General features: G+C 39.1%; 1 protein-coding gene across 1 annotated transcript in view; it reads left to right on the forward strand.

The window, feature by feature from the left end:
* Positions 1 to 475: 475 nt before the first annotated feature.
* The window catches only part of RAB28 (RAB28, member RAS oncogene family), a 96024-nt gene continuing 74905 nt past the window's right edge, over positions 476 to 21594 (forward strand). The window contains exons 1-3 of the mRNA XM_065404849.1: positions 476 to 698; positions 10029 to 10125; positions 15777 to 15865. Coding sequence (XP_065260921.1) covers positions 624 to 698; positions 10029 to 10125; positions 15777 to 15865 — 261 coding nt within the window. The 5' untranslated portion in view covers positions 476 to 623. The remainder of the gene's footprint in view (positions 699 to 10028; positions 10126 to 15776; positions 15866 to 21594) is intronic.

A 21594-nucleotide genomic window follows, 5' to 3' on the forward strand; every position in this document is an offset into this window, starting at 1 on the left:
CAACGCGGGGGGCCTCCACGCGGCCTGGGCAGAGAACCCCTGCTCCCTCCCTTCGCCCAGCGCTCGGAGAAGGGAGTAGATGCCGCCACGCCCCTGAGCGGGGGGGGGGGGCGAAGAATTCCCATGCCCCGCCCCCTCCAGAGCAGAGGGCAAAGAATCCGCGTGCCTTTCTGGGGAAGCAGAGCAGAGAGCGGAAAATCCCCTAAACCCCGCCCCCCTGGGGAAGGGAGAAGGAGGAGCTAGTTGTGGTGCTCCCCGCCCTGTGAGTGTGACCTTTCACCCCGCGGCCCTTAGTTACCACGCTGGGCGTCACTAAGGGATTAAACCATTGAAGCTCTCAGAATTCCAGGCCAAGCCACTATCGCGCAGGGAGGGGGAGAGAGGCTGTGAGGGTGCAGGGACGCGGGAGGGCCAGCGAGCTGACTCCCCCCGCCGGGGAGCAGTCGTTGGGTCCGCCGCCCAGTCTCTCTCGCCCTCCTCCGGTTCGGCCTCGCCGTGGTCTCGCCCAGACTCGGCCGTAGTGACAGCGGCCGCATCAAGGAAAGATGGCGGCTCCGGCCTCTGTGCCGGTACCGGCTTCGTGAGTGCGGCATCCCCTCCCCGCCCCGCCGGGCGCAGGGACCATGTCGGACTCGGAGGAGGAGAGTCCGGACCGGCAGCTCAAGCTAGTGGTGTTGGGGGACGGCACCTCCGGCAAGGTCAGTGCCGGGGCCCGTCTGCCCTCGCTCCTCGCTGCCGGGGCTGCACCCCAACCCTCCCCGGGATGTTCTCTGTCCCCTCCCGCCGCGGAATGTCCCCCGGGTGCGGGCCCCGCCCCCGCACCGGACCCGCCTACTTCGCCCCCCAGCTGGCCCCGACTAGCAGCACGTGCGGTTCGTGTAGCTTAAACAGCCAAGCCCCTACCCCCGTCACTAGTGTCTGTCGCGCCTGTCGCTGTCGCCATATCTGGCCAGTGACTGAGCGGCGATGATCGGTGCCTGCCGGACCGGCAGTTGTCCCTAGCGACGTCCCCGGGAGACCAACGATCTCGGACTCGAGGCCCACAGCGCGGTGGTGGTTGGGGGTGGAACAATCGCACCACGAGCGGCCTCTCCGGCCGGGTCTCCAGAGACCTCTGGGGGCAGCGAATGGCAGAGATGGGGGTTTCCTGCTGTCAGACAGCGCAGCCCCCCAAGAAAGACAGTGGGAGGGGAGGCTGCTGTGGCCAACCCCATCTGTCTTGTGGGACGCAAGGAGCAGTGGCCCCGAGCAGCCTCCTAGACCCTCCCGCCCGCTGGCAATCGGCACCCAAACTCTGGCAAGGTCCCTCTGGCGTCCTGCCACGCTCTGAAGCGGGAAACTAGGAATTCTAGACTGGCTTAACTTCAAGTATAGAAGTCCTTAATAAAGGTAAAAGCTAATAATACAATCACTACAGGCCTTGGTGGTGTTTATTTTGACATTAAAGCCAATTTATCCTATATTGTTCCCATATTTTCAGTATGTTGCACACTTTGTGTTGGCAAGGCATAGTAACATCATAGAAGTTGTTGGGGGAAGCGGCAGGTTTTGGCATCTGGACAGGCATTGGGAAGGGATTTGGGGTTCTGGCAAGGCAGAGGGAGGGAATCTGGGGTTCAGGGACAAACATACTAGCTGGATGTTGCTGCCGAAATAATCAACAGTGACCTATGTTGCTATTCAAGTTGTGTTCTTAAGGTTTCAAAAACTACTAGACTGCTGACACGAATGAGGCAACTTTATATCTGTCAGAACTATTATTTCAGGCTATGGGAAGTCACCAGTGTGGTGTTTTAATTTTGGTTCACATTTTCAAGGTTTTCTTTCTGTGAAGGTTAGGAATGTAATTAACAAATAACATGGTTACAGAATTGTGGACTACATGAAGTCCATGACCAGTATAGAGCCAAATAAGGCAAAGCACAGGTCACTATGCTCCAAAGAAGACAATAAGACCTGATCTTTACTTGCAACAAAAAGTGATCATAGTGTATGTATTCAGGTTTCAAAGAGGAGTAGCCGTGTTAGTCTGTATCAGTAAAAACAACGAGGAGTCCTTGTGGCACCTTAGAGACTAACAAGTTTATTTAGGCATAAGCTTTCGTGGGATATAACCCACTTCGTCAGATGCACGGAGTGGAAAATACAGTAAGCAGGTATAAATATACAGCCCATGAAAAGATGGGAGTTGCCTTACCAAGTGGGGGGGGGGGGGGGTCAGTGCTAACGAGGCCAATTCAATTAGGGTGGAAGTGGCCCATTCCCAGCAGTTGACAAGAAGGTGTGAGTATCAACAGAGGGAAAATTATTTTTGGTAGTGACCCAGCCACTCCCAGACTTTATTCAGGCCTAATTTGATGGTGTCAAGTTTACTAATTAATTCCAGTTCTGCAGTTTCTCGTTGAAGTCTGGACCCATGGGAAGGAGGCCCTTGAGGAATTCCACCTGGATTTCAACAATTTCCACCGCACCATCAACCTTAGCCTGGATCAGTCCACACAAGAGATCCACTATCTTGACACTACAGTACAAATAAGCAATGGTCATATAAACACCACCCTATACCGGAAACCTACTGACCGCCATACTACTCCAGCTTTCATCCAGACCACATCACACGATCCATTGTCTGCAACCAAGCTCTCAGATACAACCACATTTGTTCCAATCCCTCAGACAGAGACAAACACCTACAGGATCTCTATCAGGTATTCTTAAAACTACAGTACCCACCTGGTGAAGTGAAGAAAGAGATTGACAGAGCAAGAAGGGTACCCAGACTACAGGACAGGCTCAACAAAGAAAGTAATGGAACGCCACTAGCCATCACCTTCAGCCCCCAACTAAAACGTCTCTAGCACATCATCAAGGATCTACAATCTATCCTGAAGGATGATCCCTCACTCTCACAGACCTTGGGAGACAGGCCAGTCCTCGCTTACAGACAGCCCCCCAACCTGAAGCAAATACCAGCAACTACACACCACACAACAGAAACACTAACCCAGGAAGCAACCCCTGCAACAAACCCCATTGCCAGCTCTGTCCGCATATCTATTCAAGGGACACAATCATAGGACCCAACCACATCAGCCACACCATCAAGGGCTCATTCACCTGTACATCTACCAATGTGATGTATGCCATCATGTGCCAGCAATGCTCCTCTGCTATGTACATTGGCCAAACCGGACAGTCTCTACTCAAAAGAATAAATGGACACAAATCAGACATCAAGAATTGTAACATTCAAAAACCAGTAGGAGAGCACTTCAATCTCCCTGGACACTCAATAACAGACTTAAGTCACCATTCTTCCACAAAAAAACTTCAAAAACAGACTTCAACGAGAAACTGCAGAATTGTAATTTATTTGCAAACTTGACAACATCAAATTAGGCCTGAATAAATACTGGGATTGGCTGGGTCACTGGTATGTTGTAAATTGCCAAAGTTGAAAAGACTGACATGTCATTACTTCATATGGCATTATAAGGATAAACACAAGGAAGATTATGAATCACTTTGTGATCTATTGATGAAGAGCGCTATATAAGACCTCGGTATTATCATCAGGAAACTCAGATTCCCAGTCTTCCTGTGGGGTTTAGCATTAGTTTATCTCCCGGGTGGTTTGCAGGGTATTGTACCATGAAGTGGTCATGTAGACTAGGCAAAAATACAGGCCAGGCCATGGACACTTGCCAGCTAGTCAGCATCCCATGTATTCTGGACCAATACACCCTTGCCACTGAATCTTCAGGAAAATCTTGCAAAAGTAAAAGAGGTCTGACAACCTGAATGAGGGGGGGAAAAATACAGCCTTGGGGCCAGTTCAGGTGCATTTGGAGACCTCTTAAGACCAAACCATTTGAGTTCCCTCTCCTGTGTTGTCACTTGTTCCCCCTAGTTCTTAAAACAGTGTGTGTATAAGCATAAGTTTCTTTACCCCCACCCAGCCTCCCTCTTGTGTATGTTTCTCATCCAGCCTCCTTTGCACACATACTCAGCCCCCATTCACTGTACACATTCCTTTCTCTGCAGGAACTATGATCTATCTTCAGTCAATGGAGAGGAATGGGAATAGTGGCAGAAGATATATTCTCTCATTCCCTTCTGAGATCCAGAGCTTCATATTTTCCTTTTCTTCCTCCAGGCCACCAATGGCAACACTGGTCTCCTGCCTCTCGAGGAACAATGATTCAGCCAGCTTACAAGAAGGCAGCAAACTTGCATGTCTTCTGGTGTCATGCCTGGGAGAGAGGGGGAAGGATTCAAACTCCGTGGAACTGCTGGCAGTAGTTTAAAAACGAAACTGCTCAGACAGCTTCATGGCAGTTCCGGTCCAGGACAGTGTTTCCATTTCTCTTCCCCAGTAGTGGCCCCATTCATGAGGCAGGGAGCAGTGCTTCACTCCCATTCACTTTTTTAGAAAATTTCATGACAGAGGTGTTGGGGAAAAAAACTCATGGAAGTCATGGAAAGGTCACGTAGTGTATTTTTTGCTACATAAACATCCACAAGAGTGTAGTGGGGGTGCTGAAAGATGAGATCTGGAGGGGAAGCTTGGACAGTGAGCCCACCTAGCACTCCGTGCACAGCAGTGGCATTGAGACCTGTCAGATGGTGTCACAATGCTACTCAGGTTAGGCCCGTCAACCCCTCCATAGATGGAGATGGAGGGATGGATGGGCTAACCCTGACTGGTGATGTGGCAGGGTGGCAAGGGAAATGGGAATGATTCAGGGTAGCTGGGGAGTCTAAATCAGGGTGACTTGAGTGGAAGTGCTGCTCCTGGAGGAGAGGAGTAAGGGTAACAGCATGATAGAAAGGGAGGAGCGACTGATAGAAATACAAAGACACAGACCAGAAGAAAAACAGTATACTAAAATGTTGAAAATAAAGAAAAGATTAAAATTTTAAAAAATGCTAAGAAAATATTAAAAAGAAAAAAATAGGGAAAACAGTGCACGACCTGAGGAAAAAATGGTGATTAAAAAAGGGTTGGAATGAGTTAGACAAAAATAAGGAAAACAGATTAAACCAGAAAAGGAGGATTGAGTTAAGCAAAAATAAACAGCAGTATAAAAGAAAAGACTTTATTTTATAGGAAGGAAGAGGAGGGAAAGAGAGACGGGAACAAACTTCAGGAACCAGAGTTTTTGTCAAAACCCTCCCCTCCAGAAACTAAATCAAACTTTTTTTAAATTAGTGACATTAATATAGATTGAAAAAAAGGTGTCAGTCTCTGGATGCTTCTTCTACATCTTTCCACACACCCATTGGTTTGCATGTTGAGAAACATGGCAGTAGTGAAACTAACAAAAACCACACTAGTTTTGCTCTGCTGCTGCTCGGGAAAGCTGTCTCTCTCTGTGGAACTAAGTTCTGGAGCTATTCATGGGCAAGGAGGTCTTGGAAAAATAAAGGTCATGGGGGTGGGTAGAGCAGCAGAAATGTACCATCCCCTTACCTAAAACCCTCTTCCCCTACATCAGCTTTGAGATGGGCTTCTCAAATGTGCATTGCTCCTGGATCTTTCTGGTGTGTCTATCAAACCTCCCCCCCCACCCCACCCACCCCCCTTTTTTTTAAAAAAATTTTGAATTGACCTGTGGGTGGTGAGACGCTATTTTCAAATTCTACAACCTCAATGATCACCATAATTTCAGACTTCATTATTGTTGATCTCCGAGGAAGTAAATATTGGCTTGCTCATCGCATAACTATTTTCAGCCATTAATGAACTGGAATTTCCTTCTCTAGCTAAAAAGTATTTAGCATCTATAGCCTCACTACCCACCTAATACTTTGTACTTCTGTAGCACCTTTCATTTGAAGATCACAAAGTGCTTTATAAACATTAATTAAATTTCACTCCACCACTATCATGTAGATTACTATCGTAGTCTCCATTTTGCAGATGGAGAAACTATTCAGAGAGCCATATTCAGGCTTGCAAATCTAGATGGTGAAAATAAATAGGTTGTCTGTAAACATTTATCAGCCATTTTTTCTTTTAAAGGACAGTTTTTCATTGTTGGGTTGCAGTGGAGTAGGAAGGCCAAAAAATCGAAATTATAAAATTATTTACTGTGTAAACTAGGAATAAGCAAAATTTTAGATCAGTGTGTTTTTATAAACTATACTTTCTTCAATGAAAAGTTATCCATATTTGAGTTACTTCATAACCAGTACAAAAATTAAAGCATTTTCTGCCCTACAGTTTCCTGTCATTTTGTGCACCTAAGATTCTTACAATCTGGTGCTGGTGCAGATTGTGGTCCAGTGTGGATTGTTACTATAAATAGAAAGTTGACATGATAAACTGGAATAGGTGGGGTGAGTGGGGATACAGATTAATTTTTGGATGGTGATAGTGAATTCTCAGTGGGTTTGGTAAAGTGGAAACCTTTGATGGAAGACCTTATTGTTGGATCCAGAGGTAACAGCCAAAGTCCCATTGGCACTTCTGAAAAATTTACCTCCTAGGGAGGAAAAGGCAAGTAGGGCAGCCTTTGGGAAGTTCCTACTCCTGCTCTACAAATACCCACAAAATGGCTGGTAAGAAAGCATGACTGACACTGTCTGGATGTCATTGCATATACCATGACTTGCCATCTAACATTTGACAGATGGCAACTTTTTTTCAGACATAGTCTAATTTTTTGTTTGTTTGTCTGTAAATGAATGTTTGCAGTGGCATTGTAGCCTTGTTTGTCCCAGGATATGAGGGAGACAAAGTAATATCTTTTATTAGACCAAGTTCTGTTGTGAAAGAGACAAGCTTTTGAGCTGGAGAGCTCTTTTTCAGGACGATTTATGGACAATTTCCAGCACAGCTGGTACAACTAGTTGGTGATTGATCTAAAAATATAAGCAAGCAGTCTTCTCCTCTGCTTCACCCCTTAGGTGAAACTGTATCCTTGTTTTGTAGGGAACTCCCCCCAAATCACTCATATTTAAAACTGCTGCTTTGGCTTTTAAGCTCTTTGTGGTTCTTATACTTTTATGATTTAATTATATGAATTGCTAATTCAGCACCCCAAGAACTTTAGCTGAAAGGGGAGGGACTGGGCTGCTTAATAAATATTATCAGACATATGCATTAAGACCCAGATTCAGTCAGCCATCCGTATTCAGCAAAGCACTTATGCATATGCTTGTATTTAGGCAAGTGCTTAAATGCTTTGCTGAATTGGGGGCTAAATAGAGAGAGAGTCTATCAACACAATGGTTGGCAGTCATAGTAGAGAGGTCATGGAATGAGACCCAGTCTATGTTACAAAATTGTTCTCTAGATTAATGAAACTTTTTGGATGGGGAAAACCTTGTTTAAAACTGTCGCAGAAAATGTTTTTTTGAGCTAGAATGGCTTTCATCAACCATTGGAATGGAAAATAATTTACCTTGACCACACAGGCCACGGCTGCTGCCAAAATTGTTACCTAAAATCTTTCTCAAGAACCCCTCTAGAGAGCAATTTTAGGATCGTAGGGAGCTTTTGCATTGTGGATGGACCTGAATGGGCATGGAGACAACTTTTCCATGTGTAGAGGACTTGAACTGCTGCTGTCAGTGTTCTTGTGGATAAATACTTGTTCTGTGAATGAATAGAGAACTCCAGTCTTCAGGGCTGGCAATCCTACACCTTTCGTGAGCGCTAACGTTCATTAAAAAAAATTAAAAAAGGAGTTAGTCAATGATTTTCTGCAATAAATTCCTTTGCATTCAGGAGAGTGGAGGAAAGCTATTTAAGAGAACTTTGCCATGCTGTTGATTACTTGTTGTTCTTATTGGTTGGCTGTTAATTTAATGTGTTGTTTATTTTTATTAACACCCCTAGAAACCTTTTGGGAATATCAAGTGTCACAGAGTGATAAAGTTAGTATTTACTGTATCCTTAAAACAGGGGAGGGTTTGCTTATTTATCATGGATCTAAATTAGGATTTTATATTTTCCAGATCTGACCATATTATAGGGTTTATATTTTGTTCTGCATCCCAGGTGCTAGTTGTTATTCACTAATGAAAGGGGAAATTACAAGGGAAAAGTTCCTATTTTGTAATTAAACATTCAGTTTACAGGAAAAGAGGGCCTATATAGTGCACTTCTGCACTTTGTTGATACTTGCCTACATCTGAGGTGGTGATAGATTTTTTTAAAAAATGATCAAATGCTCAGTGATAGATTACAAAAATAACTTGAATGAGTTAGCAGTACTCCAATCAAAATTTTTACTGAATTTTATTTTGAATATGTACTTAAAAATAATTGTCAGATAGCTTTGTGGTGGCAGATGGATTCTCATCCTCTGTGATCCTCAACCTTTTCACTGCCAAATGTGGTACAAATGGCATGAATATGTTTATTTAATTATAGTTTGCTTGTTTTCATTTATTTTCTTAATTCTCTATGGGCCTGAGTCCACTAGAGTAAATTAAACGATTCCCATTCATTTAATTGGGTTTTGGATCAGGTTTATAAATATCTTCTGAGTTCAAGACACCTATTAATCCCTGACAGTGGTGGGAATATGAATGATACAATCAAGCAACTATTAAGTCTTGTATTATTTCCTTCACAAATAACTTTCTGGATCAGTATTTCCCTATTCATGCTTGATTCTTAATTGTGGAGTCCTTTGGTGGTGGTAGTGTATAAATAACATCTCATGAAAAGGGGTGGGGTACAAGCTGTTGTAGAAAAAGAGCAAGCGTTACAGTGCCTCTCTCACTCTTTCCCCCCCCCCCCACACATTAGTAGTGTAACATGTCTGTTTACAGTAACAGGACTATTTGTATTATTGTAATGTATTGTATGTTAACTGGATATCCTCTACTACTCGTTTTTAATAACACTTGATGTCATTCAGTGTTTTATTTAAAGATTGGCTAGATTCCTATTTGCTCACTTTGGATGTCAGTCTCTGGCAGTGTAGGGGCTTTGTGAAGCTGTTACCTGATATTTTTTTCTTACAAATAGAGGCAGAAATATGGCTAATTTCAGCAGTTTGTAGATGTCATGTTAACAAGAGACTGATAAATGCTTGGCAATGATTTGATATAGGATACATTCTTTTAGCAACATCACACTAATTTTTAAGGCATCACATTATTTTTTCAACAGTTCTAGGAATTCATATAACTGGTGTTTTCTGTTTTTTTTTTGTATCCTTTTTACTTTATATCATGTATTTTATTGCCTTTGATGAATGGATTACAACTGGTCATGAAGAAACAGAAAATACATACTTTATTACTTTCTGCATATTAAAGTCATTAGAAGCATGCCCTTTTTGAGGTTTCTAGTAAAGAGTAAGAGATCTCTGTTGTTTCAAAAGGCAGCTCTATGTATCAGTGTACATTCATGATGACATAACTTTGTGAAATTTAACACTAGGAAAACAATTTCCAACATACTATTTGACACAATACATGCAAAACTTCATGTGTGTAGTCTCAATAGGCATATAAATCCACGATCAGGCACTAGGTTAGTCCCCATGTAGGCACTTATCCTGCAACTCTTGTGCAGGAAGTGGATCCCTGCAACCATACAGAGTTGCAGGGTGGATCTGTGTGAGAGTAGTTGTCCAGTGTTGAAGGTTTGTGATTAGTGATGTGTACATGGTCCCATGTTGTAGAAATCAGGACTTTCTTTTTAACAATTGTAAGCCCTATGGGATAAGGACCATGTCACCTTATGTTTGTATGGAGCAGAGTGCACTATTGGCACTCAATTAAAAATGTAATACAATTCTGCATTTTTAATATCGGAATATTTTTAAAATGTACAGGAAGCATGCTGAATGTTTTACTCTTTGTTTTTTGCGACATAACTTGCCATTATCATCTACTTTTATTATATTTTAAGCTGGCCAGAATGCTTGTCTGCCATCAGAGAATATTGTTAGCTGGCATTGATTAAAAAATTGCTTACCTTTGTTTTATAAGATTTAGGACTGGTTTAAATTGGGTTTGCAGCCTTTAAGATACCAAATAATTTGATATGGTTCTGTTTTTAGACGTCTTTAGCCACACGTTTTGCCCAGGAAGCTTTTGGGAAACAGTACAAACAGACTGTAGGACTGGACTTCTTTTTGAAAAGAATAACATTACCAGGTAAGAGAATAAAGAGTCTTAGATTGAAAGTGGTGGCAATAGTAAAACTTGCAGAGACAAGGTCTTGAGAATGAAATACATAACATAAGCTAGTGCTTTTCATGCAGATGTTTTTAAATAGAACAATTAATTTGGCTATTGACGGTAGTTTCTCTCCGATTTCTTATTATGTAGACACCAAGTGAAAAAGGATTGTGTTTTGGTTGCTTATTTCTTTAAAGATAAAACATTGTTATTTTCCTAGAACCATTATTAGCCACATTTTAAAAAAATATTACTTTTTGGTATACCTATTAAGATTAACCTCTTCAAGTGGATAGTAGTATAATACACAACATAAACAAAATATAACTATGTATTAACTGAAAATATCTTTGCATTTTGAAATCTAATTTTTTAGATAAAATACACTGAACTTGTATTTGGGTTGTGGGGGAGAAGTATAATGTACCTATGGAATCGCTGTGCTCTAATATGTGAATGCTGTTTTATGCAAGGCAGCATGAAATTGCTGGCATTTAATAGACCACTAAAATTTAAGGTCCCTCGGCACTCATAAAAATACAGTTTGAGCATTCAAGATGTTTCAGTTCAGGACGGCAAAGAAACTATTTAGATGCCAGTTGCACACACTGCATGGAAAATGCAAAAAATAATAAAAAAGAATGGTTAGTGCTTAAAGTTTGTTTCTGAACAATTGGGGGGTATAAAAAGAACCATTCATTCATTGTCGCTGTTCAATTTGTAAGCATGAAAGTATTCCATTAAAAACAATTTATCCTGGTGATCTTAATAAATTAAAGCTGGCAAAAGCACTTTTAAGTATTAAGTTGCAATCAGGTATGATAAAGTTGATGCAAGTTCTATCTTTATTTTGGTAACATACAAGTAGCAAACTAGAAATGAAATCTGCAATCTTCCATGAAAACATGCAGTGTTTTGAATGTTATTTTGTTAAAACTATATTGCCAATTATTTCTAATTATTATGTTAATTTCCCCCCCAAGTGATATAGAATGCAGGAATACATAAAAGGATTATGTTCTTCAAGATTATTTTATTAGTTATTCCACTGTACTCTTTTGTGTATGACTTGACACATATTCCAACTCTGTGTGCTTATTTTTGTATAAAATGGATAGAGTAATTTTTTATTGTCCTGCCTGCTCTTCTAGAAATACAAGTATGCAGAATACTTACAGCAGCACTTGTAAATGGAATGTGTACACAAATCATGCAGCGTGTATGCTCAGAACTTGTACTTTTGCAAGGTTTTTTCCAGCTGTTAAACATACAGAAGCTATTAGTACATTATTGGGTTTCTAAATATTCTTTTTGGGTGGAAAACTTGGAGAAGTATCATACTTTTGTCCCCATTCATAATTGTTATGTTCCATAATTATTATGTTTCAAAATAAGAGTGTAGGTGTAAATCACACCCAAACATATAGAATAGTGACTGCCTATGTATATTTTCTTATTTCTGTGTTTGAAAAATAGAAATAAATTTTATATCAAGAAAGATGCATTTCCCCCTTGGTTTCTCACTGTGTTCCTTTGTCTCTAGAGGGATACATTTTTATGGAAAAGTCAGATTTTTTGGGGGAAAGGTTTTAAAGTTCAAAAAGTAACTATGGAATGCACTTCCTCAGTAAATGGATTCTTTTAATTTATTGATTGCAAATATTAGTTTTGCTTATTCAAAGATATTAATATTTCTCTAAATGTGAATTCATATAACTAGACAAAAGTATGCAAATATCAGTAGAAAAACATGCACTAGTTTGCATTCTTTAGTAGGACAGGTGGTAGATAACTGACTTCGGAATAGCACTAACTTATGTTTTGATTTTAAATGTAAGCAGATTTTTCAAAATTGAAATGATCGTTTTAAAACCAAACAGAAATATGTATTTTTCTATCCCCATAGAATTAGGATTTTAAAAAACAAATAGTAACTTAATATTAGTAGATAAAAATGAAATGTTGTTTTGGAATGTTATGAATATCCAGTATAGTCTTATACTTTTCAATTTTTTTAGTAACTGATATAATTTTACAGTAAGAAGTGGAATAACATTTTACCAGTTGATGACTCAAATAAAATAACAATTTAATACACATTGCAAATATTTTTGACTAGTTTAATTATGAACAATATGATTTTTAGTGTTCAGCTACTCAAATTCTCTCTATGAAATTTTTTCCAGATATTTTCCAAATATCGATCCATTTCAGTATATTTCATGATCCAATATGCTGTAAAGTCTGGATGCAATCACTACAGATTTTATGGCTTAAAATAGTGTATCTGCTAGCCAGAGGTTCTGCTGATAGAGCTTCTTAAGAGCCACAGTCAAAATACTTTCAGGGAGGTTGTGGGTACAGTTCAGTAAACAGGGTTCTACTGTGAAAAGGATTTTTTAAGTCTTCAGTACAAGAAGTGGGCAGACTTGTGTTTTTAGTTTTATCTTGACTGTGCAGCACTTTAAGGTTAACCAGTGCACCAAGCATACTTTTACAAACATCAATGTTGAATCCTCTTAGTGGCTTCAGTTCAGACCAAAAGCAACCTATATACTATGTTCTCATTTATTCATTTTTTGCATCCCATTGCATGCCATTTTCTACTGTGTGTGTGTGTGTGTGTGTGTGTGTGTGTGTGTGTGTGTGTGTGTAAAACAAATGAATAAACAAACAAAAAAACTCTACTCAAATTTTCTTGTTTGTCATCAATGGACTCTATGCAATTTCTCTGGAATTCTTCAGCTATAATTGTTTACTGGTACATTAATTTTGGTGCTTAGAGAAAGCATACTATAGCTGTAAAAAGTGAACTGTTGACATTTTTCTTCATGTATAGTTAACTTTTTTGCTATTGACACTCATGAGTTAATATACACTTCCTTTAAATTGGTCAGTAGATAGAATACATTTTATGCCAAAAGTAAAATTTAATGTTACCATATCTGATATTTGAATTTTAAATAGTCATATTGTTCAGATTTTTTTCTACTGTCATAGCTATCCTAAAAAGTTGACCACAAAATAGATACTACACAACATGGAATAATCTTGCAAAAACATATGAAGCAGTATAGGGTTAATACTAATGTATCAATCTAGATAATCAGTATGAATTTCAGTAACTGCTCTAGTTTAATTTATGTCAGGAGTCCCCTTAACATGAATGAAACAATCAAGCTTTATTTAGACAAACAAGATTTTATTATTTTATTTTCTATAATATTAATAGAAGGGGAAAACTTCATAATTTTTTAAGACTATAAGAGACCTAGATCATCTAGTCTGACCTCCTGTGTAACAAGCCAGAGAAGGTCACCCAGTTACCCCTGCATTGAGCCCATTAACTTGTGTTTGTCTCCAACATTGGATAGTAATCAATTTGGAAACATTTTAACACACACAATGATGATTCTAAAATTTCCTTGTTTTAAAAAGTTATACTATTTCTAATATATTTTTCCATATACCTAGCATGAATGAAATGGTAAATTGGCAATAGAACGAATACAATGAAGTTGGATATAGGACACTGCAGAATGCCTTGTTTGGTGGGCTTTTGGGTGTGTTTAATTTGGTTACCCACTGAAGAAGCATAGTTGCTTCCTAGTGCTGATTCACCAGTTTGTTCATGCCACATATGTGTTATGAAAGACTTATTCCTGTGTTATCTGTAGTCACTATAGATTTATGTTCTAAGTTTTAAAAGCCCATCACTTAATAATTCGTCAATGCCTTATGAAAACAGATATTTCTTATTACAGGTGAAACGTTATTTTTGAGTATTGAACATAAATGCACAGTTTCCATAAATATTCTTTGTCTTTAAGAAGGGGATTTCATAAATTTAAAAACAGATTAATAAGTAAGGCTTGTTTTTAGTATTCCGCATAGATTGAATCTTTTAGTAAGTACATGAAATATTCCCGTACATCTGAGACATGCGTACCAATTTTAAAAGATTTGGCTAAAAAGTCAGAACACTTAACCAAAGGAAAACAAAATGTGTTATAAAAGTGTAATTGTTATACTTTGTAGCCCAAGCACAGTATATCCATGTATATGTTTGTAATTTACTATGTACTGTCACAAAGCAGTAGAATAAATTTTCATCGATAAGTGATATTCACTTGTGTAATTCATTTAATGCGAATGAAAGTTCTACATGTAAATGCTCTGTTTCTTTATGGGTGAATAGATAACATTTTGCTCAAGAACATAAAGTTTGTAATATAATAATAAATATCAAATTTAAGGCTAAAATTCTCTCTGTAACCCATAATATTTTGCTCTTTCCTCCCCCATTACATACCACACTATTGGTATGAGTTAAGAAATGTTAGATTTGACTTATGTGGAATTTGTCACTTTATTGCATTTTTGTCTAGAAATAAAAATTAATTGGAAGTTATAGTTTTGTATACATACAAAGTATTATTAATGCATGCATTGTACTTAGATCGGTGAAAATTTGTATTGAACTTTACTGTACTAGAGTCTGATGCTTCCTGACAATCAGTTTTGTACTGTAGAAGTTATCTGATCATAAAAGATGACAGTCAAGTTATGCACGCGCGTGTGTGTGTATGTGTTACAGTTTGGCATAGATCTATGTGTGTATGTGTTTTGTGTGCTAATTTGGATTGTTTGCTCATAGAATACATCTGTTTCGTTACATCTAAAAATGGCTCAATGGACCATTGAGTTCTTTAGGTACAATGGACTTTAACAACTATATGAATGATTGATTTGGCAGGTCTGCATGGACTGTAGATGATTTTTTTTTTTAACCTCTCAGCATATCATTCCTTTTGGTATTTCTGTTTGTTGGATTTTTTTTTAGGGGTTGTGGAACAAACAAAAAATATTATCTACAGTATAGAGTAATGGTCTTCAAAACTGAATGTAAAGCTACTTAGAGTTGTGTACCAAAAAGGATGGTCTGTTGATTGGTTTAAAAAAAATAACTTAGAGGCTGAGAATTTGTAAGCCAGGTCAGGTTTATGGCTAAGTGCCTCTTTGGAAGGGGGAGGGCAGAGGAAGAAGGATTTTGTACCCTTAAAATAGGATTGTGTTAGCATTTCCATTATAATCACCTAACTGTACAGTAGTATTGGGAATAGCTCTCCCAAAATACAGAGTTACTCTGTGCATGCATCCCAGTTTTAAATGGGTTAGGTTAGGTTTAAATATGTGGTTATTACTAGAAATAAAGGACAATGCAACTATTATGGTATAAAGATTTGTTTTGTTAAGCTTCTTTTCAGATTGCTTCACTAAAATACATTATTAAACTTCAACTTAGGAAAATTGTACCTTATACCATTCTAGTTCTTTTCCTCCAAAGAACACTTACAATGAGATGCGGTTCATATTCAGCTATATTTTTACTAGATCTTAATGAGTATAATTTAAAAGGAATTAACTTTTTTTCCCAGTTGATTGTTCGTCTACATATTTTGACCAAATATTTATTAGATGTACAAGAAAATGTTTGTAAAAGGTATTTACAAATATACTGGAATTGTATCAACTGCTTTAATGTTACATTTTGAATTTAGTTGCATCTAACTTCATCAAATCAGTGTCTTCAAAGAAATCAGCTTCTGCATATTTTTCTTTTTCAGGAAACTTGAATGTTACTCTTCAGGTGTGGGATATCGGGGGGCAAACAATAGGAGGCAAGATGTTGGATAAATATATCTATGGAGCCCAGGTACAGTAAAAACAAAACAAAAGTTATCAACTTTGCTTTCATAATCATACTCTTTCAGGAAACGCTTTTAGTCACAAAATTAAACATCTGCTTAATTTAAAATTTATTTTAGCATTGATTTATGTGCAAGTTTTATTTTTGGATATAATGACGTTTGAGTTGGCTTAAAAAAAAGCAGCAAAGGTGCTAGTTTGCAGATCCCTAACAACTCTCAAAAAACAGATGTATGTTTCCATGCATTGTGGCTTGAGTTGAGAAAAGCAATCACAGTAAACAGTAAAGGCTGTTGGATATCCACATGGTATGGCAGATATACTGGCTGCTTTGAGAGCAGATGCCCCCTGAGGGGAAAAAGTAGAAGGAGGAAATTAAGAGCAATCCTTCACCATTAAGCTTATACAAGCAAGTGGGGCTATAAGAGGGCAAACAAAAGGAGACAACCAGGGAGCTAAATATTTTTTGCAGAACTTGCATACAGTGAAAATTAATTTTGCGCCAAAAGCTTATGAAGCAACTTTAAGTGAATGCTAGGGCTAAACAAAATGTTGCAACAACATGTAGATGTATGAGATACAGTTTTGGAATGATGTGCACATAATAGGGCTGTCAAGCGATTTAAAAAAATCGCGATTAATCACACTGTTTAAACAATAATAGGATACCATTTATTTAAATAGTTTTGGATATTTTTTACATTTTCAAATATATTGATTTCAATTACAACAGAATACAAGTACAGTGCTCACTTTATATTTATTTTTGATTACAAATATTTGCACTGTAAAAAACAAAAGAAATAGTATTTTTCAATTTACCTATTACAAGTACTGTAGTACAATCTCTTTATCATGAAAGTTGAACATACAAATGTAGAATTATGTACAAAAAATAACTGCATTCAAAAATGTAAAATTTTAGAGCCTACAAGTCCACTCAGTCCTACTTCTTGTTCAGCCAATTGCTCGGACAAAGAAGTTTGTTTACATTTGCAGGAGATAATGCTGCCCCCTTCTTGTTTACAATATCATCTGAAAGTGAGAACAGGCATTTTTATGGCATTGTTGTAGCCAGCGTTGCAAGATATTTATGTGCCAGATTCACTATATGTCCCTTCATGCTTCAACCACCGTTCCAGAGGACATGTGTCCATGCTGATAATGGTTCTGCTCGATAACCATCCAAAGCAGTGCGGACCAATGCATGTTCACTTTCATCCTCTGAGTCCAGGGGTGAAAGTAAGTTAGGCCACTTACCGGTACGGGCCGGGGGGGGGGTGGGCTCCGGCCCCCGGAAGGGGCGGGGCCTCAGGCGGAAGGGGCGGGGTTGGGGGTCAGCATCCCCCAACCAGGCCTTTCAGGCTGCCTGGCCTGCGCTGCCCAGGGCTCCCGTGTTGATTTAAAGGGCCCGGGGCTCCGGACGCTGCTGCTGCGCTAGCGGCAGCAGTGTCCGGAGCCCCGGGCCCTTTTAAATCGGCCCCAGGGCAACTGCTCCCTTTGCCCCCCCTGCCCGTCGGAGGCTGCGGGGGAGCAGGGGCAATGAGGCAGGGACACTAAAGTACTGCCGCAGCAGCGCTTTAATGTGGGCTGGGTATGGGCCGGTGTGGGTTTTTACTGGTACCGAGTACCGGCTCACTTTCACCCCTGTCTGAGTCAGATGCCACCAGCAGAAAGGTTGACTTTCTTTTTTGGTGGTTCAGGTTCTGCAGTTTCTGCATTGGAGTGTTGCTCTTTTTAAAACTTCTGAAAGCATGCTTTACACCTTGTCTCTCTCAGATTTTGGAAGACACTTCAGATTCTTAAATCTTGGGTTGAGTGATGTAGCTATCTTTAGAAATCTCACATTGGTACCTTCTTTGTGTGTTGTCAAATCTGTAGTGAAAGTGTTCTTAAAATGAACAATATGTGCTTGGGTCATCATCTGAGACTGTTATAACATGAAATATATGACAGAATGCGGGTAAAACAGAGTAGGAGACATACATTTCTCCCCCAAGGAGTTTAGTCACAATTTTAATTAATGCATTATTCTTTTAATGGGCATCTTCAGCATGGAAGCATGTCCCCTGAAATGGTGGCTGAAGCATGAAGAGGTATATGACTGTTTAGCATAACTGGCACGTAAATACCTTGCAGTGCTGGCTACAAAAGTGCCACGCGAATGCCTGTTCTTGCTTTCAGGTGACATTGTGAATAAGAAGCTGCCAGCATTATCTCCCGTAAATGTAAACAAATTATTTGTCTTATCAATTGGCTGAACAAGAAGTAGGTCTGAGTGGACTTGTAGGTTCTAAAGTTTTACATTGTTTTGTTTTTGGGTGCAGTTATGTAACAAAAAAAAATCTGTTTGTAAATTGCACTTACACGATAAAGAGATTGATGCACTACAGTACTTGTATGAGGTGAATTGAAAAATACTATTTCTTCTGTTTGCCATTTTTACAGTGCAAATATTTGTAATCAAAATAATAATATAAAGTGAACACTGTCAAGCGTTGTAATTGAAATCAATATATCTAAAAATGTAGAAAAACATCCAAAAATATTGAATAAATTTAAATTGGAATTCTATTGTTTAACAGTGCGATGAAAACTGTGATTAATTTTTTTGAGTTAATCGTGTGAGTTAACAGCAATTAATCAATAGCCCTAGCACATAATTTTATTTTTGGCTTAGTAACATCAAACTAAGTACTACATTCTTTTATTTTTGGCAGTTGCAATAGGAACAATAGACAATGTATATGATAAAATGTATTGTTTTCATGTTTTTTTTTCTTTTTACTTCTATTTTCTGCTCTCTACTTCTCACATTAAAGGGAAGAATATGGCTCTAGGACTTGGACAAGAGTGGAGGCGTGGCATCACACTAATAAATATAGAGCAGGGGCTGCTAATTAAAGTGACTCTAGGATTTGCAAATTGATAGAGTAAAAAATCTGACCTCCTTGTTGACTTAAAATTTAGTCAATTTCTAAAAAAAGCTAAGTAGTTTTAAGTATTACACCTGACCCAGAGTCACCCTGGTAATGTCTGTGGTTTTACAACCACACTTACCTTATTTAAAAAAAAAAAAAAAGATTTTTCTCTCTCCTGTGAAAAACCTACCAAGGAACAGGTGAAACTGACTATTCACAGTGTTCCCAATGAACACTAATACTTTTTCTTTTATTGCTTTCACTGATGATTTTATGAGTTGCTTGTAGCAATAGTAGGTCCAAAAAATTCAGACCAAAGTGTGATTTTTATAAAGTTGATTGTGCTCTTTTAAATCATAGTAATCTGTAATTTAGCAGCATTGAGTGACCTGGTAACATTTCCATTAAAATAACTAAGAACTGCAAAATCTACTTTTATTTGATAAACAAACTACAGTAGTTGCAACTTTCTAATAAATTAGTGTCAGTTTCCCTCTCCTTAATTCTAGTAAGTGTTATGCCAAGTTGTCTGTCCTTCCAGGGCTGTTCTGAACACTTTCTTAGCATTAGCTTCCCAGCAGCCTCCATGAAGAACAGATGAAACAGCATGGATAATTCTGGAAGAAGCTGTAGTCTGTTCTCTTCCAGACTAAAAGTTGCTTCAGTGTAGGGAATCTGAAGATTTAGTGGAAACGAAAAAGGGGGAGATCTAAATAGGGCATCATGTGGAATTTGAAGGGAAGAATCCTAGTCTAAGTACACAGCAAAATTCTTGGGAGCAGGCAATATAGGGAAGTACAAAGAAAGGGAGTAGATAGGCAGAGCATATAGCTGCATGCACCTGCATTCTGTAACACAGCAGGCAGTTGAAATTGCTGGTGTTACTCACCTTGTCACCAACAACTATAAGAAGTCACCTTAATTCAGACCCAAAACTAATTGCTCTTTAGAGATACAATCAGGTTGTTCAGAGGGATGAAATGGGCGAATCCTGATCAGTTGCTTTGTTTGTTGGACCCATGTGTATATCTTGGAATTAAGTAATGTGAAAATATAATGCATATTGAATATTAAGGTAAGGTTTCAGCCCTGGATCTTTTATTTCATAGATAAAATGATTCCATTATTGAATAATGTATTTGATCATTATAATAAGCCAAAGCTAGATATTTAATTAAGACAAAATATATCATGATATTCTTGAAGCAAAAAATTAATAAGGAATTATTACCTACAGGGCTTTGGAGCGGAGCCTGGAGCTGGAGCGCAGAGCAGTAGGTTTTTGCCCGGAGCCGGAGCGGAGCAATTCAAAAATTTGATTGCTCCAAATCTCTGATTACCTACTTACTTAGTGTCTTGAAATATGCTACTGCTCCAGTCTCCATTTACTAGAGGCAGATTAACAAAAGTATTTAAATGCCTAAGAATGCAGATAGGTGTCTAATAGGATTTACAAAAGCATGTAAGCAGGTTAGACACCTAATTCCAATTGAAAGTCAATGGGATTTTGTCTCCTAAGTGCCAAAATTATTTTTGAATAAGTGACTTAAGTCCCTAAATCACCAATGTGGTTTTCAAAATGTTGCCGTTAGTTTTTAATCTTTCCTCAAAAGTCAGCCCCTTCACATCCAAGCACTTTTACGTGAGAGTTCATAAATCCCAGATCATTAGGCATCAGATTTACAAAGATTTACGTAAAGATGCAGATAGGTGCCTTGTAAAACTCACTAGGTGCCTATATGCATCTTTACGTGCCTAAATACCTTTGAAAATCTGGCCCTTAATGCCTTGTTAGCTGTGAAATGGATGTATGATCTAAGCAATCATATACTGCATAAATATCTATCCAGAATATTATATTGAGGTTCTATTAAGTGTTCAAAAGGCAATAATTTCAGTTCTTAAGGCAGATAATGTCATGTATCATTTCCATAGAACTAATTATTAAGTACTGGTAGTTTTCTTGTTGCTTTGCCTGCAAAAAAGACTTGTCCCCTGCCCCAAGGAACTTAACCATGTAAAGCTCTGTTTCTTCAACTTCTTGTACGTGAATGGACTGTTATGCCTGTGCAAGTCAAATGGACTCCACATGGGTGCAGAGGTCTACCCATATGCATCATTTTCCTGGATTGGGGCCTATGATAGATACAGATTCTGTACAAGCCATTGTAAATTATATATCCTGTACCTATATCATCTTAGTCCGTGAACTGGTCAGATGACATAATCAGACAGTTGGGTGTGCTTAGTATTTGGATGAGAAGCATCCAAAGAAACTCTAGGCGCTGCAGAAAATGGCATTAGTGGCTCCCTTCTTTCTGAGTCAGAATAGAATCAACTCTCCAGGATGGAACTTTGGGTTATGGTACTTTTAGAGATGCCATCTTGTGGCTGAGGCATAGAACAGAGCTCTGGGCTTCCTATGGGTATGTCTACATTACGAAATTAGGTCGAATTTATAGAAGCCGGTTTTATAGAAATCGGTTTTATACAGTCGATTGTGTGTGTCCCCACATAAAATGCTCTAAGTGCATTAAGTCGGCGGACCGCGTCCACAGTACCGAGGCTAGCGTCGACTTCCGGAGCGTTGCACTGTGGGTAGCTATCCCACAGTTCCCACAGTCTCCGCCGCCCATTGGAATTCTGGGTTGAGATCCCAATGCCTGATGATGCAAAAACAGTGTCGCGGGGGGTTCTGGGTACATGTCATCAGGCCCCTCCCCCTCCGTCAGAGCAACGGCGGACAATCGATTCACGCCTTTTTACCTGGGTTACCTGTGCAGACAACATACCACGGCAAGCATGGAGCCCGCTC

The sequence above is a fragment of the Emys orbicularis genome, chromosome 5 (genome assembly GCF_028017835.1).
Source record: "Emys orbicularis isolate rEmyOrb1 chromosome 5, rEmyOrb1.hap1, whole genome shotgun sequence".
NCBI lineage: Eukaryota > Metazoa > Chordata > Testudines > Emydidae > Emys > Emys orbicularis.